Source organism: Panthera pardus, unplaced genomic scaffold (genome assembly GCF_024362965.1).
Source record: "Panthera pardus isolate Hobbes unplaced genomic scaffold, ASM2436296v1 HiC_scaffold_6, whole genome shotgun sequence".
Classification (NCBI taxonomy): Eukaryota; Metazoa; Chordata; class Mammalia; order Carnivora; family Felidae; genus Panthera; species Panthera pardus.
Window position 1 is genome coordinate 5,254,684 of NW_026526991.1, and position 13,025 is coordinate 5,267,708.

The 13,025-nt window shown below is 59.4% G+C and overlaps 1 protein-coding gene across 1 annotated transcript; it reads right to left on the reverse strand.

Moving 5' to 3' along the window:
* Positions 1–475: 475 nt before the first annotated feature.
* Positions 476–12,674, reverse strand: PNPLA5 (patatin like phospholipase domain containing 5). The gene is made up of 9 exons (XM_053894779.1): positions 12,417–12,674; positions 11,800–12,032; positions 9,328–9,393; positions 8,811–9,020; positions 7,297–7,357; positions 5,800–5,985; positions 3,650–3,782; positions 1,181–1,297; positions 476–578 (listed from the first exon to the last, which is right to left on the reverse strand). Exons 1-9 carry the CDS (start codon positions 12,607–12,609, stop codon positions 476–478), a joined length of 1,302 nt encoding a protein of 433 aa, XP_053750754.1. The 5' UTR covers positions 12,610–12,674.
* Positions 12,675–13,025: the final 351 nt, after the last annotated feature.

The window sequence follows — 13,025 nt, forward strand, 5'->3', positions numbered from 1 at the left end:
GCTTCCCAGCCCATGCTGCCCCCAAGCCCCTTGACACGGAAACTCCGGAACCAAGATGGGTGTCTCAGCTCCTGCCTTCCTTTTTCCCTCTGATGAGACAGGGGCGGGGTGACCTGGACACGGTGACCCAGGGACATACCAACGGGCTGGGCCTCTCCCAAAAAAGGAGTCTTTGGGCCCCAGGGAGCTGGCCCCAAGGAGCAGGGGCTCCAGAGGGGCTGGTGGGACTTCCTCTGGTTCCTGGGGGTCACCCCACCCACCCAGTCAGGGACAAGAGTCTGAGAGGAAAGGGAGGCTGTCCCCTCCATCGTCCACTCAGCAGACAATTCCAGTGCTGGCCCTGGGCCGAGGGTTGGGCTCTAAGCTCTGGGAGACGAGTCAGGACTCAAGGACTGGAGGCAGATGTGGGCACAGGATCAGGGCCAGGGCAAGGGCCAGGGGAGGCCAGTCACTGGTCTGGCTCTCTTTGTGCCCCTCAGGCCTGATGGGGAGGTCTGGGCTCCTTGGCCGGGTCCACAGGAGGAGGTGCCCCAGGCTGGAGGGGGCTGGCAGGCTGGAGGGGGCTGGTGACCGGCAGGCTGCGGAGGAAGCAGAAGGCGGTGAATGCAAGCTTTTAGAGCCTGGGGCTGGACGAAGGGCAGGGGGAAGCCATGGGGGTGGGGGCAGCCCTCGCATCCAGTGAAGTCCCTCTGCCCCCAGATCCTGCCATGAGGAAGGCCCCGAGCCCCTCATTCCGGCCACACTGGGGTTCCTGGCATGGCCCAACAAGTGTCTGTCGGGTGGGATAGGAGGACATCAGGGTCTCCAGCCAGTAGGGAGGCAGGCTGAGAGACAGCAGCCCAGACCCCGCACAGGACCTGGAGGGACATCTGGAAGGCTGTCGGAAGGGCTGGCTGGGATCTGGCAGAGCAGGGGAAGCCACTCGGCCCGCGAGCCTGGACCCTGCCTCTGTGAGCAGGTCCGGCAGGCTGACCGGTGTGGCCGGTCAGCTCCTCCAGCCAGGCCCAGCACAGGTCTGACCCACGGCGGTGACCGAACACAGGCGCCAGGGACTGTGCGGGAGCACGGGGAGAAGGACGCGGAACGTGTGCCACCCTGCTTGTCCGGGATCCAGACAAACAGCCTTTCTCCGCCAGGGACGCGGCTCCCCCTCCGCCCCAGGCCCGTCCGCCAACCTCACCTGAACAGCCTGCGGAGCTGGTCCTTCGACCTGGAGCAGATCTGGAGGCCCAAGCTCTGCAGCTCACCCTGTATCCACCACAAGTCGGCCGGCACATCCGGAAGCCATGCCACCAGCCTGGAGGAAAGGGCAGCAAACACCTGAGCCCGAGCGTGCGGCCCAGCAGAGCCCCCCCTCCCCGCGGGCCGGGGCAGAGCCGGGTGCCTCCCTGCACCCGAGGCCCCAGGCCCAAAGGAAGTGAAATAGGGGGTGAGAAGCCCCCGCGGTATCGGCCCCGCCACAGAGCCGGGTAGCGACTCCACGGGAAGCCCAAGCGGGAAAGGGCGGGCTCTGGGGTCAGGCTGGCTCGGGGTTGTGGCCCGGCCCCCCTGCTCATCAGCTGTGTGCCCTGGGCAGGTCAGGGAACCTCTCCGGGCCTCAGTTTCCTCACCCGCCTAAAGACCGTCACCTGGCCTAGAGTCCCTAACCTCCTTCATATCTCTGCCCCACCCTCTCCTCCCCAGACCCGCTCTCCTTCCTCCACAGCCCTCCATCCACTCTCCTCTTAGCACCAGTGACTTTCCTGAAACATACATCTGATCATAGCCCAAACCCTCCCGTGGCTCCCCATGTGCCGGGTCAGCAGAGGGCCAGCTCATCCAATTATGGCTGAGAGCGTGCCTGGCCGGGCACCTTCCCAGACTCACGGGACACTGCAGGGCCTCACTCCCAACGTGTCGCCTTTAGCAGAGCTTCTAAACCAGGGCCTTGAACTGGCGCTCCACAGGGTGTCGTATGAGAAGCAAAACATAAGCTAGACCATCACCTCCCTTGTTCTGGACCTTCTGCCTCTATTATTGCAACCTGCATGCGCATGTAGGTTACAGAGAACGCTAAGGAAGAACTTCCCTGTGGTCTGAACAAGTTTTCCCATCAGTGCCCGTATCTGGACTTTTGTTTTTTGTTTTTGGCTGAAAAGGTTAGACTTTGCTTTGATCCTTTTTGACTTCAGCCTGTGGTTTCAACCTAACAGCTCAGCACGGGGAGAATCTGAGTCAGCAGAAAGCTCTCTCCCGGCTTTGGGCCACTGGCAATTTCAGCATCAGGGCTGATCCAGTGGCCCATTGTCATAGACCTCTTAGAGAATAAAGAATTTTTTTTAAATGCAGTTGTCCCCATGACACTTCCCTACTGAAACCCTTCACTGTGTTCCCACCACTGTTAGGATGAAAACCACAGTCCTCCCTTGGCTATAGAGCCCCGCATGTCTAGCCCCTGCCAGCCACTGCCACACCACCTCACCACCAGCCCCGTCTTGTACAGCACCCTACCTTTTGGTTCCAGCCACACTGGCCTCCAAAGAGCCTTACTTCCTCTGCCTTCTGCCCCAGGACCTTTGCATATGTTGTTCCGTCCGTCTGAATGCTTTGCCCTTCCCTCTTTGCCTGGTGGACCCATCCTTCAGATTATGACTCAAAAGTTACTTCCCTCAGGCAGCCTTCCCTGGCCAGATTGCCCCTAGTGTGAGCTGTCTCAGTTCACAGGCAGTGTAGACCTCTTTTAGGAAACACAGCCAGTATAGACCTCTCTAGGTATCTCTGGACAGAGGTGTGATTGCACAGAGGTGTGATGGTTCATGGGCTGTGAGCTCCACAGGGTCAGGGGCTAGATCTGAGTCAGGGCTGCCTCCCTATCCCCAGCCAAGCCCTGGCCAGGCCCTCAATAACTACTGGTGGAATGAATAAACCAAAAATGCAGAGTGATTCATTAACCAGCAAAGTTAAAATGGTTAGTGAGGGCTTAACCACAACCAGTCTGTCCTGGAAGGACCTTGGTGTTTTTTGTTTTGTCTTTTTTTTTTGTTTTTTATGTTTATTTTTGAGAGAGAGAGAGAGAGAGAGAGAGAGAATGAACAGAAAGGGGCAGAGAGAGAGGGAGACACAGAATCCGAAGCAGGCTCCAGGCTCCGAGCTGTCGGGACAGAACCCGACGCGGGGCCTGAACCCACAAGCCGTGAGATCATGACCTGAGCCGAAGTTGGATGCCACCCAGGCACTCCATGGGCTTTGTTTTACACAAAAGGAACTGAGGCCCAGAGAGGTCAAGAGACCTGTCCCAGGCCACACAGCTAATCTGAGCCAGACCCCCCTGGAGTTATTTCCCCAGACATAGCGCATTTTCTCTGAGGCTCTAACAGGTAGAGCAAAGGGCCGAAGGGCCTAGAGACAGGCGAGCGGCCAAGGTGCTGACCCGGGGGTCCCATTTCTGATCGGTCGGTCACAGCTGCTACACCATCTCCCCAGTGGTCCCGTCTCGCAGGGGGAGACCACCGAGACTCTTCTGGGCTGTGTGACCAAGATCGAGCAGCAGGGGAGGCCAGCCAGGCCCCGCCCACCCAGCGCGCCGGCTGCCCCTCCCGCCATGGGCACTGGTCTCCGCCACAATCCGGGACAAGCCAGGCCCCTCCCAGGAGCCCTGGCTGGGCCTCACCTTCTGCTCCGGAAGTAAACATACTCGAAGGGTAGCGTCCAGGGCAGTAGGAAGTAGGTCAGGGCCCGCCCGGGCCCTGACCGACAGAATTGGGCCCAGGGGCTGGTGTCCCTCATACATGCTTTCTTCAGTGCTACGAGAGAAGCCGTGGCGTGACCAGCCAGCCCTCCAGCCAGCCCCCCCTCCACCATCACCCTTAGGGAAGGTGGCCTGAACCCCTGTCCACCTCACACAGTCTGCAAACTGCGCCTGCCCCCCGCCCCCCATCTGCAGAGGGGAAAAAAAAAAAAAAACCGGCACGCCTGATCAAGCCCCTCCCAGGAGCCGGCAGGGGGCGCGGCACTCAGGTCGTGCTCTCGCATCAGTGTCCCTGGTGTTGGCAGGGCGTGCCCCGGTCCCGGATGAGGAGACTGAGGTTCAGAGTGGAGAAGTGACTTGCCCAAAGACCATCCCAGGAAGAGGCAGGGCCAGGGTGGACCCAAGGCCTGCCGGGCTCCCCGAGCTCTTTCCATCTCTGCCACCCCTCTGCAAAGTCTGTCGCGGCCCCCACCCCAGGAAGGGACGAGTGCCCGCACCCGTCAGTGTTATTAACAGCAGCAGCCCTGGGAACAACAAACGCCATTTCCCAAGTCCCTCATCCCTTGAACTGACCAGGGTGGAAAGGACTGGCATCCTGGCCAGGGCACAGCTAGAGCCAGGGCCCAAATCCCAGCCTTCGGACCATGGCTCGGCCTCCGTCCTTGAGTCTGGCTGTTGCCGTCTAGAGACGGCCACTTGGAGGGGTCACAGACAGCACGGCACAAAGACCCAGCTGCTCGTTTACCTGCCGCGTGTCCCAGGACGGGTCCCTTCCCTTCCCTGAGCGGAGGCTACGTCCTCTGAAAAGGATCTCCCTCCCAGGCAGGCAGGAGAGGATTAGGGAATGTCCCTCAAGGCTTGGCCAGCTCAGTCCCAGGGGCGTGCTGGCTGTGACGCCCCATCCCGGAGGCGGCTCTCTGGTGCCCCCACGTGGCGGCAGGGATGCTGCCTCGGTTCCAGAGCTCCAAGCTTGGACCTCAGGGGCTCAGCACAGATCCAGACCCGTTTCCGCACGCCCGTCTGGTCTCCGGCGCAGGAGGAGGCTGCGTCCCCTCGCCCACCCGCATTGTCCTTGCTCTGACCTCAAGCACCATCGTCTCTGCTTCCAGCCTCCCCACCCCCACCCGTAGCCTGTCCCACCCCAGCTAGGTGCAGTGAACACAGGATCTAGAGTTCAGAGAAGTACTCAACTCTGAAAAGGAGGGGGTGCCCTCTGTAAGCACCCCCCACCCCTGCAGTGGCTCCCCATCTCTCTCCTCCTGCAGATTCAAAGCCACCTGCCTGACCCTCCCAGCCTCTGCTCCCCTGCCCCTCAACCACAATGCTGTGGCCACAGGGGCCTCCAGCTGCCCCCACCAAACCCAGGACATTTGCACATGCTGTACCTTCTGCCTGGCCACTCGTCTGCCCCCTTTTGCCTGGCCACCACGCCTCCTTTCAAGTCTCACTTAGACGCTGTTCAAACCCACATCCCCGCCACCATTACACATGCCTGGACTCTGCTGTTGTGGCAGTTGTGACTTTGGGGCCACTAAGCAGGACAGCAGACTAAATGGTTCACGGCAGAATGGTTCGCTGCTCTGGCAGTTTGTTAGCTGTATGACTTTGGACAAGTCACTTAACCTCTCTGTGCAGCGGGGACAATTCAGTGCCATCCTCGTGGTATTGTTGGGAGGGTGAGATGAGTCATCATCATGTGCGGAGAGTCCAGAACCCTCTGTGTGTGACTCTTAGGTCCCTCAGGACTTCCCGCGCTTCCCTGGGCAGTGGGCAAAGACCTGGCTTTCTGAGGCACGGATTTGGGTGTGAATCTCCCAACCCCTCTCTGAGCTTCAGTTTCCTCATCAGTGGAATGGGGTAAGAAAAACACCAGGGCGCACGGTTGTGGAGCGGAGTGAGTGACACAACAGGTAAAAAGGCCTTCGCATCACACTTGGCACTCGGGAGACGCTCAGTAAATGAGTCCTGTCCTCTTCCAGGCCGCGAGGCCCTTCAGGGTGGGGTCCCTGCCCCCAGGCCCCTGTGCGCAGGGCACGGGGTAGGTGAGCAAGGGCATGAAGGAAGGGCAGTACCAGCCTCCAGCTCTGGTGAGAGCCGCTCGAAGTCGGGCACGTCCTTGACCAGCACGTTGGGCACTGACCAGTTGACAGACAGGCCCCCCTTCTGGCCACCGTCATGGTCGGTGTCCTGGGTCCCATTCGCGGGGGCTGGGGGCTCCTTAGACACCAGCATGCAAAGCACTGGTTCCTTGGTAAGTCCTGGGTCAGCAGAGAAGAGGGACACGACAGGTCAGCACATCTGGAGCTCCCTGGCGACAGTGACTCCCCTGGCCCTCCACGCCACCTGCACCTCTCAATCCCCAAACCCAGCTCTGGGGACCTGCTCGCTGCCGAACGGACCCGCGGCTCACCCTGAACGACCTCTTCCTGCTCTCCCCTGGCCCTTCTCTGCTCCGTTTCCCGTGCACTTTCTAGTGGTTAATCAGATCCCAGACCATGACGAACCGGTCCGAGGTTCAAATCCTAATGCCAACACCTGCTAGCTATGTGGTCTAGGTGCTCAGCGCTTCGGTTTCCCCCTTTGACAAAGGAGAAAATTCCAGTCGGCTTTATGGGGTTGTTCTGAGAATTGAACGAGACAAATACCTAAAGCTCAAGCCCAGATCTGGGCACATTTTAAGTGCTCAGCAGATTCTTCCTGCTGCTGTGTGTTTGAGGCTGTAGTGTGGAGGGTAAAGGACTTGGGTTCTGGAGCCGGACAGCCTGGGCTCAAATCTCAGAACTACCCCTTTGAAGAGCAGTGCTCTTGGGGCGCCTGGGTGGCTCAGTCAGTGAAGCATCTGACTTCGGCTCGGGTCATGATCTCACAGGCCATGAGTTCGAGCCCCGTGTCGGGCTCTGTGCCGACAGCTCAGAGCCTGGAGCCTGCTTCCGATTCTGTGTCTCCCTCTCTCTCTGCCCCTCCCCCGTTCATGCTCTGTCTCTGTCTCAAAAATAAAATAAACATTAAAAAAAAAAAAAAAAAAAAGAAGAGCAGTGCCCTGTGGGAGGACAATCGAGCTCTCCAACTGGGAAGACCTCTCTGGCCCACCCCTCCCGCAGGAACACACACACACACACACACACACACTCCTGCAGCCAAACTGAGCTGTGTTCACTGACGGTGCTGGGCCCTGTTCCTCAGGGCCCTCTTCCTTTCTGTCTCCAACCTTTCCGTATTTTTCATAACTAGTCAAAACCCAGCTTATCTGTTGCCGCCGCCTCCGAGAAGCCCTCCTTGCCCACCCCCCAGGCTGGGTCAGTGTCCCCTCTGACACCGTAGGCGTGAGCATCCCTCCATCTCCGTGGGGAGACGTCTCTCTCTTGGTCTGTTCCCCCGCCCCGGACTAAGAACAGTTCAAGAGCAGGGCACATGTGTGATCCTCTCTGGGTCCCCAGCATCCAGCTCAGGCCAGGCACAGAGTAGATGCTGAGGAAGAGAATAAGTGAGCTGAGGTCCTGAAAAACTCAAACACCTGGAAAGCAAGATCCGCTTGGGACCCCGGGGAAGCAGGATGCCCGGCCACCTACCGCGTCTCTCCAGGAACCTGAGGGCATCCAAGTAGCCTTGTCTGCAATTGTCAGCTATCATCTGCCAACACACAGGTCAGGGTGGGATGAGGAAGGCCCGGACCCGCCCCTCGAGCTGGCAGTTCGTAGGCCAGAGACCCGTCTTCAACCGGAAGCAATCCCTGCCCAGCCCACGCTCCCAAGAGGCCCCTCAGCAGGGTTCAAGGCCCCCACTGCTGGGCGGGGACTGCTTCCAGTTGAAGATCTGCGATCTGTTCGAGCTGCTTCCCTCCCCATGACCCCGTGTCACCTCCCTCCTCTAAGACTCCCTGGCGGGAAGGGAGGGGCTCCTGCTCCAGACTCTCCTCTCTCTGGTCTTAGTTCCCTCCTCTGGAAAATGGGATAACTTGGCCCAGGTCAGGATGCTTGGGACATCGTCTGGTTCCCTGTTGGTCAACGCATGGTCCTTTGGTGTTTATTTCCAGAACCAGCCTGAGACGGCAGAGGAAACTGGGGGCCCACACCTGCCTGTCTCAATCGGAGCTCCCCTAGTGGGGAAAAGGCACCTATCGGGCCAGAAGGGAGCTCCACCTTCCCACGCTATGGGGCCTTGGAATGGCCACGCCACCTTTCTGAGAGCCTCAGCTTTTCCTTGACTGTAAGATGGGGCTGAGATTTTTTGCCCACCCCACAGGTATAGGGGAGATGAGAGGAAGGGAACATGAACTTGTGTCATAGATTATAAAACACGACCGAACCGAGGTGCCTGGCTGGCTCAGTCAGTAGAGCGTGTGGCTCTTGATCTCGGGGCTGAGTTCGAGCCCCTGGCGTGGCACAGAGTTTACTTAAAGTAAAAAACAAAACAAAATAAAACACGACAGAACCAAAACACGTCTGAAGGAATCGGGGAGGGCCAAGGCACGGTTGGGTGTGTTATGGGGATAAACCATTTGCTGTCAAATTCCCCATTTTCCCAAAATACCGGGGGGAAAAAAAGCAGGAAATGTAAGTCTATTGTCCACCTTTGTCTGTGTTTCTGCCTCGCCTCCACAGGGATGGTCAATCTGGCCCCAGTCTAGGGTGGTGGCGGTTCAGAGCACGGGTCTGGGCTAGCTGAGGATTTGGAACCTGGCTTTGCTGCTTCTGGGCTGTGTGACTCTGAACAGGTTGCCTAACCTCTCTGAGCCTTGGTGTCCTCCCCTGAGAAAGGAGATAACAGTACCTTCTCACAGAGCCTGACCCAGGGAAGTATCCGCAGAGGCCTGGCTCAACCCCAAGCTCGGGAGAGTTGGCCTTAGCATGCCTTGATATGGGCCCAGTCCCAACTCAAGACTTGCTCGGGCAGGGGCAGGAGAGTATGGGCACCACCTGAGCCCCGAGTTGTGGGTTCAAGGGTTCGGACGTAAGACTCGGGACGTGTATCCTAACTTCCCCGAGGTGGCGGGGAGGGTGTGGGGACACAGTCTGACTCAGAGGACCCTTGATCATGGCCAAGCCTCTTACACCTTCCAGGCGGGTGCCGGGGCCAGACCTACCTCAGGGCTGGGGGCTATGAGGGAGGCAAACCCCAGGAAGAAGTTCTTGGTGGATATCTGGAAACTCGCATTGAAGGTGTTCAGCTCGTGAATGCTGGCCGAGGTGCTCTGGGGGCAGATGTCCACTGTCCCGTGGAAAGGGGACACGGTGATGGTGGAGGGAGAGTCCGCGAAGGGCAGGTTGTTGCTCAGGCCCCCGTCAAAGTATCGCTGCAATTCGGGTGGGCTGCCTGCTCAGGATGCCTGCCCTCTTCCCATACCGCCATGGAGCCACCGGCCAGAAATGGGCTGTGGCCGGTGACCTCCAGCTGCCCCGGAGCCACTGCGTCCACCGGAGCCCAGGATGTTCTGAGCACCGCCCCCCTGGAGCAGGGAATCTGGGGTGGAGGGCTGGCCCACAGCAGGTGCTCAAGAAGCACGGGTTCCCTCCCCCCACACGGCTGTCAGCGCTAGGAACACTGGGCCACCCAGAGCACGGGGCGGGGACTCAGTCATTAAGCCCCCCAAGTGCACTTACCTCCCCTCTGAATTCGGGGGGGATCGTCCCACAGTAGAAAGGAATGTATAAAGCACAGACCAGAGCCTGGGAAAACCAGTAAGTGGAAACACAATTGTTCACACTCCTGGTGCTCAGAACCTGCTCGGGGCAGAGCAGCCTGTGCTCAGGGAAGGGAAATGAGGCCCAGGGAGGTGTCACGTCCCAGCTGTGTTCTCAAGGTCAAGAAGGTACTTGAAGGCAAGCCTGTCATGACACCCACCCTCGCTGCTGGGACTTCCCTTTCCCCCAAGGACAAACAGAGGCACCAAGTACCCACTTCCCCTTCACCCAGTGGGCGGGAACTCTCCACCAGCAATCTAGATACGCCTCCCACGGTGTGCTCCCTGAACACCGATTCAGCCAGAGGCATCTCAAATAAGAAACCCTGACTTCCGGTTAAGCCTAAGACTCTTGGTTTCAGCTCAGGTCGTGATCTCATGGCGGTTCGTGAGTTTGAGCCCCGCATCGGACTCCACAATGACAGTGCAAAGCCTGCTTGGGATTCTGTCTCTGCCCCTCCCCCACTCATGTTCTTTGTTTCTCTCTCTCTCTCTCTCTCTCTCTCTCTCTCTCAGTTCTCTCTCAATAAATAAATAACGTTAGGGGCGCCTGGGTGGCGCAGTCGGTTAAGCGTCCGACTTCAGCCAGGTCACGATCTCGTGGTCCGTGAGTTCGAGCCCCGCATCGGGCTCTGTGCTGACAGTTCGGAGCCTGGAGCCTGTTTCGGATTCTGTGTCTCCCTCTCTCTCTGCCCCTCCCCGTTCATGCTCTGTCTCTCTCTGTCCCAAAAAAAATAAAAATTAAAAAAAATTAAAAAAAATAAAAAAATAAATAACGTTAAAAGGGGCGCCTGGGTGGCTCAGTCAGTTAAGCATCTGACTCTTGATTTTGGCTCAGGTCACGATCTCACGGTTCATGAGTTGGAGCCCCAAGTCAGTCCCTGAGCTGACGGCATAGAGCCTGCTTGGAATTTTCTCCCTCTCTCGTAAAATAAATAAATAAACATTTAAAAAAGAAGAAGAAACCCTGACTTCTTTACCCACTTGGGAAACCCTGTCCACTCTTCCCATGCCCAGGACCATGCCCAGGAAATGGGAGCAGCAGGAGGAGAGGGTCCTCAGCCACCCAGGGGGTCTGCCCACGTCCGTCCCAAAGACTTGACCTGCTTCCCGGGTGCCTCCCCCTCTCCATCTCAGATTTTCTGTGCCCTTCCCAGCAGAGGCTCTGACAAATCCTGCAGTGAAAACGATGCTTAACATATTGACATTGGGGGCTCGAGAATTCTGCCTTGTGAGTGGGAGATGGGGTGGGAGGGGGCTGTCCTGAACACCGTGGGATATTTAGCAGCATCCTTGGCCTCTACCCACTAAGTGTCAGTACTTTGTGCCCCCCACACAGAGCTGTGATAACCAAAAACGCCTCCAACGTTGCCAGATGTCACTGGGGGGTGGGATGGGGAGGCAAAGGAATCACCCCTGGTTGAGAAACACTGATGTAGAGCTTTTACCAAACTCATCAAGCATGGAACCTTGTCTCGAGGTCTCCTTGGAAATATGCCTCCAACCCTCTCTGGGAAAAGCAGAAGGCATCCTGTCCCTAACCAGTTGGAAATGCAAGTGGGAGCCTTGTTCGCACAGATAACAGTGACAGCCGCTAATGTTTACTGAGTACCTATTACGTGCCAGGTCCTGTGCTATGTGCCATCCAGGCAAAGACATTGGGACACCCTTTAGGGTCCCTAGCCGGCTTCCTCAAGAGCCAGTGGACATCAAGACACAGCAAGGGACTGGCCCTTCTCTTGTACACATGACGAATTCCAATCAGCACAGAGGCACAGACTCAGAAACAGTCCCCATGCTGGGGGCTGGGGGCTGGGGGCTGGGGTCAGCAAGGTGAAGCAGGTTCTGCATTAGGGCTCCCAGTCTGGGTGGAAGGCACAGACCCTAACAGGAAGGGAAGGCAGAGCTGCGATGGGGGAGCTGAGGCCCTCCAGGGTAGGGGCCTGCCTCCCTACCTGCCTGAGCTCTCCCGGGGACCCAACCCCTACTGAGCCTGCCTGAACACCCCCACAGCCTGTGGCTCTCTGTCACAACCTCTTGTTTTGTAACAATACTGGATTGTTTCCTCTTCCATCGTGGGCAGGCACGCCTCTGGCAAAGCAGCCCGTTCAGGGGCCCTGAGCACAGCAGCCTGACTTTGCCCCCTCCCCAGCCATCCCCTTCTCTGAGTGCAGCCATGGGGCCTTCCCAAAGCAAGCCGGGAGTACGGGCACTCCGCACTCACCCTGTGGCGCCTCTCTGCACCTCCACTGTCTTGTTTGTAAACAAACCCAAGCCTAAGGTCACCCCACCCCCAAGGAGTTTCTGCCCCTGGAAAGCACCTGAAAGTCCCTGGTAGGAGATGGGGCCCAGTGCCCTGTCTCCAGGGCCCGGGTCCCACCCCTGCCCTCACCTGGATGACTTCCCTGCGGGTCGCGAAGTCGGTGACTATGATGTTGTGGCCATCGGGCCAGCGGGTCAGCGAGATGCCCAGCCGCTGGGAGGCCAGGACATGAATGTCGGTGGGCAGTAAGTCCTGCAGCTGCTGTCTGATGTCCTCGATGGGCGCGAAGGCAGGGTGGAAGATACCCAGGCTGAGGCGCTCCACATGCTTGACCATGCCCAGTAAATGGGAGCAGCAGAAATCTGCGGGTGCGGGGGACAGGAGGAGAGGGTCCTCAGCCACCCAGGGGGTCTGCCCACGTCCGTCCCAAAGACTTGACCTCCTTCCCGGGTGTCTCCCCCTCTCCATCTCAGATTTTCTGTGCCCAGCCCTGCGTTCAAATGCTCCGTCCACCTTTTGATCTCGGGAGCAGGATCCCCAGCTCTGCTCGGTCCTCTGCGAAACAAGAGTAACCACAGCCCCGAGTCCTCAGGGTTCTCATAAGGCTTAGATGGGAGCGTGCTGGATGCAAAGGGCGCAGGCCCCAGCGCCCGGCACGAGGCCCCGAAACGCCCCTCTCGACGCCCTCCATCCCGCGTGGAGCCAGCGTCCCGCCGCGCTCCTCGCCCGCGCCGTCCCCCGCGCACCGACGGTCTGGCCGGAGATGATGCTGATGGCGTTGAGCGCCCCGGACGAGGAGCCGTAGAAGCGGCGGGCGCCCCGGAGGAGGTGCGGGGCGCGCTCCCTGAGGCAGCTGGTCACACCCACGTGGTAGAGCCCCAGGAAGCCGGCGCCCGAGAAGGACAGGTCCCAGCTGCCCTCCTCCTCGTAGCAGTGCATGGCGGTCGGGGCCGCCGGGCTGGGGTCGGGACGGAGACGGGCCAGGGCGCCGCACGGGGACAGTCAGCGGTGGAGAGGACGGGTTGCTCCGAGGAAAAGCTGTGGCGGGAGCCGGGGCCCCGCCCTACGTGCACCTGCCCCGCCCCGTGCACCTGCCCCGCCCCGGGCTGGGTCGCCCCCCGCCCCAGCCAATGAGGCTCCAGGGCCGCGATGCCCCGCCCTCAGGGGTGTGGCAGGTTTGACCCCGTTGTACCAGCTCGCTGGGCGGACTCCGGAGACGGCCCACACCGCTGCTGTACGGGGGGGGGGGGGGGGGGGGGGGGGGGGGAACGGCCCCAGGTCGCGGGGTGACCGGCCCGGGGGGGGGGGGGGGGGGGCGGGGAATGGCACCAGCTTTTCGCCTGATCCCTGGAAGC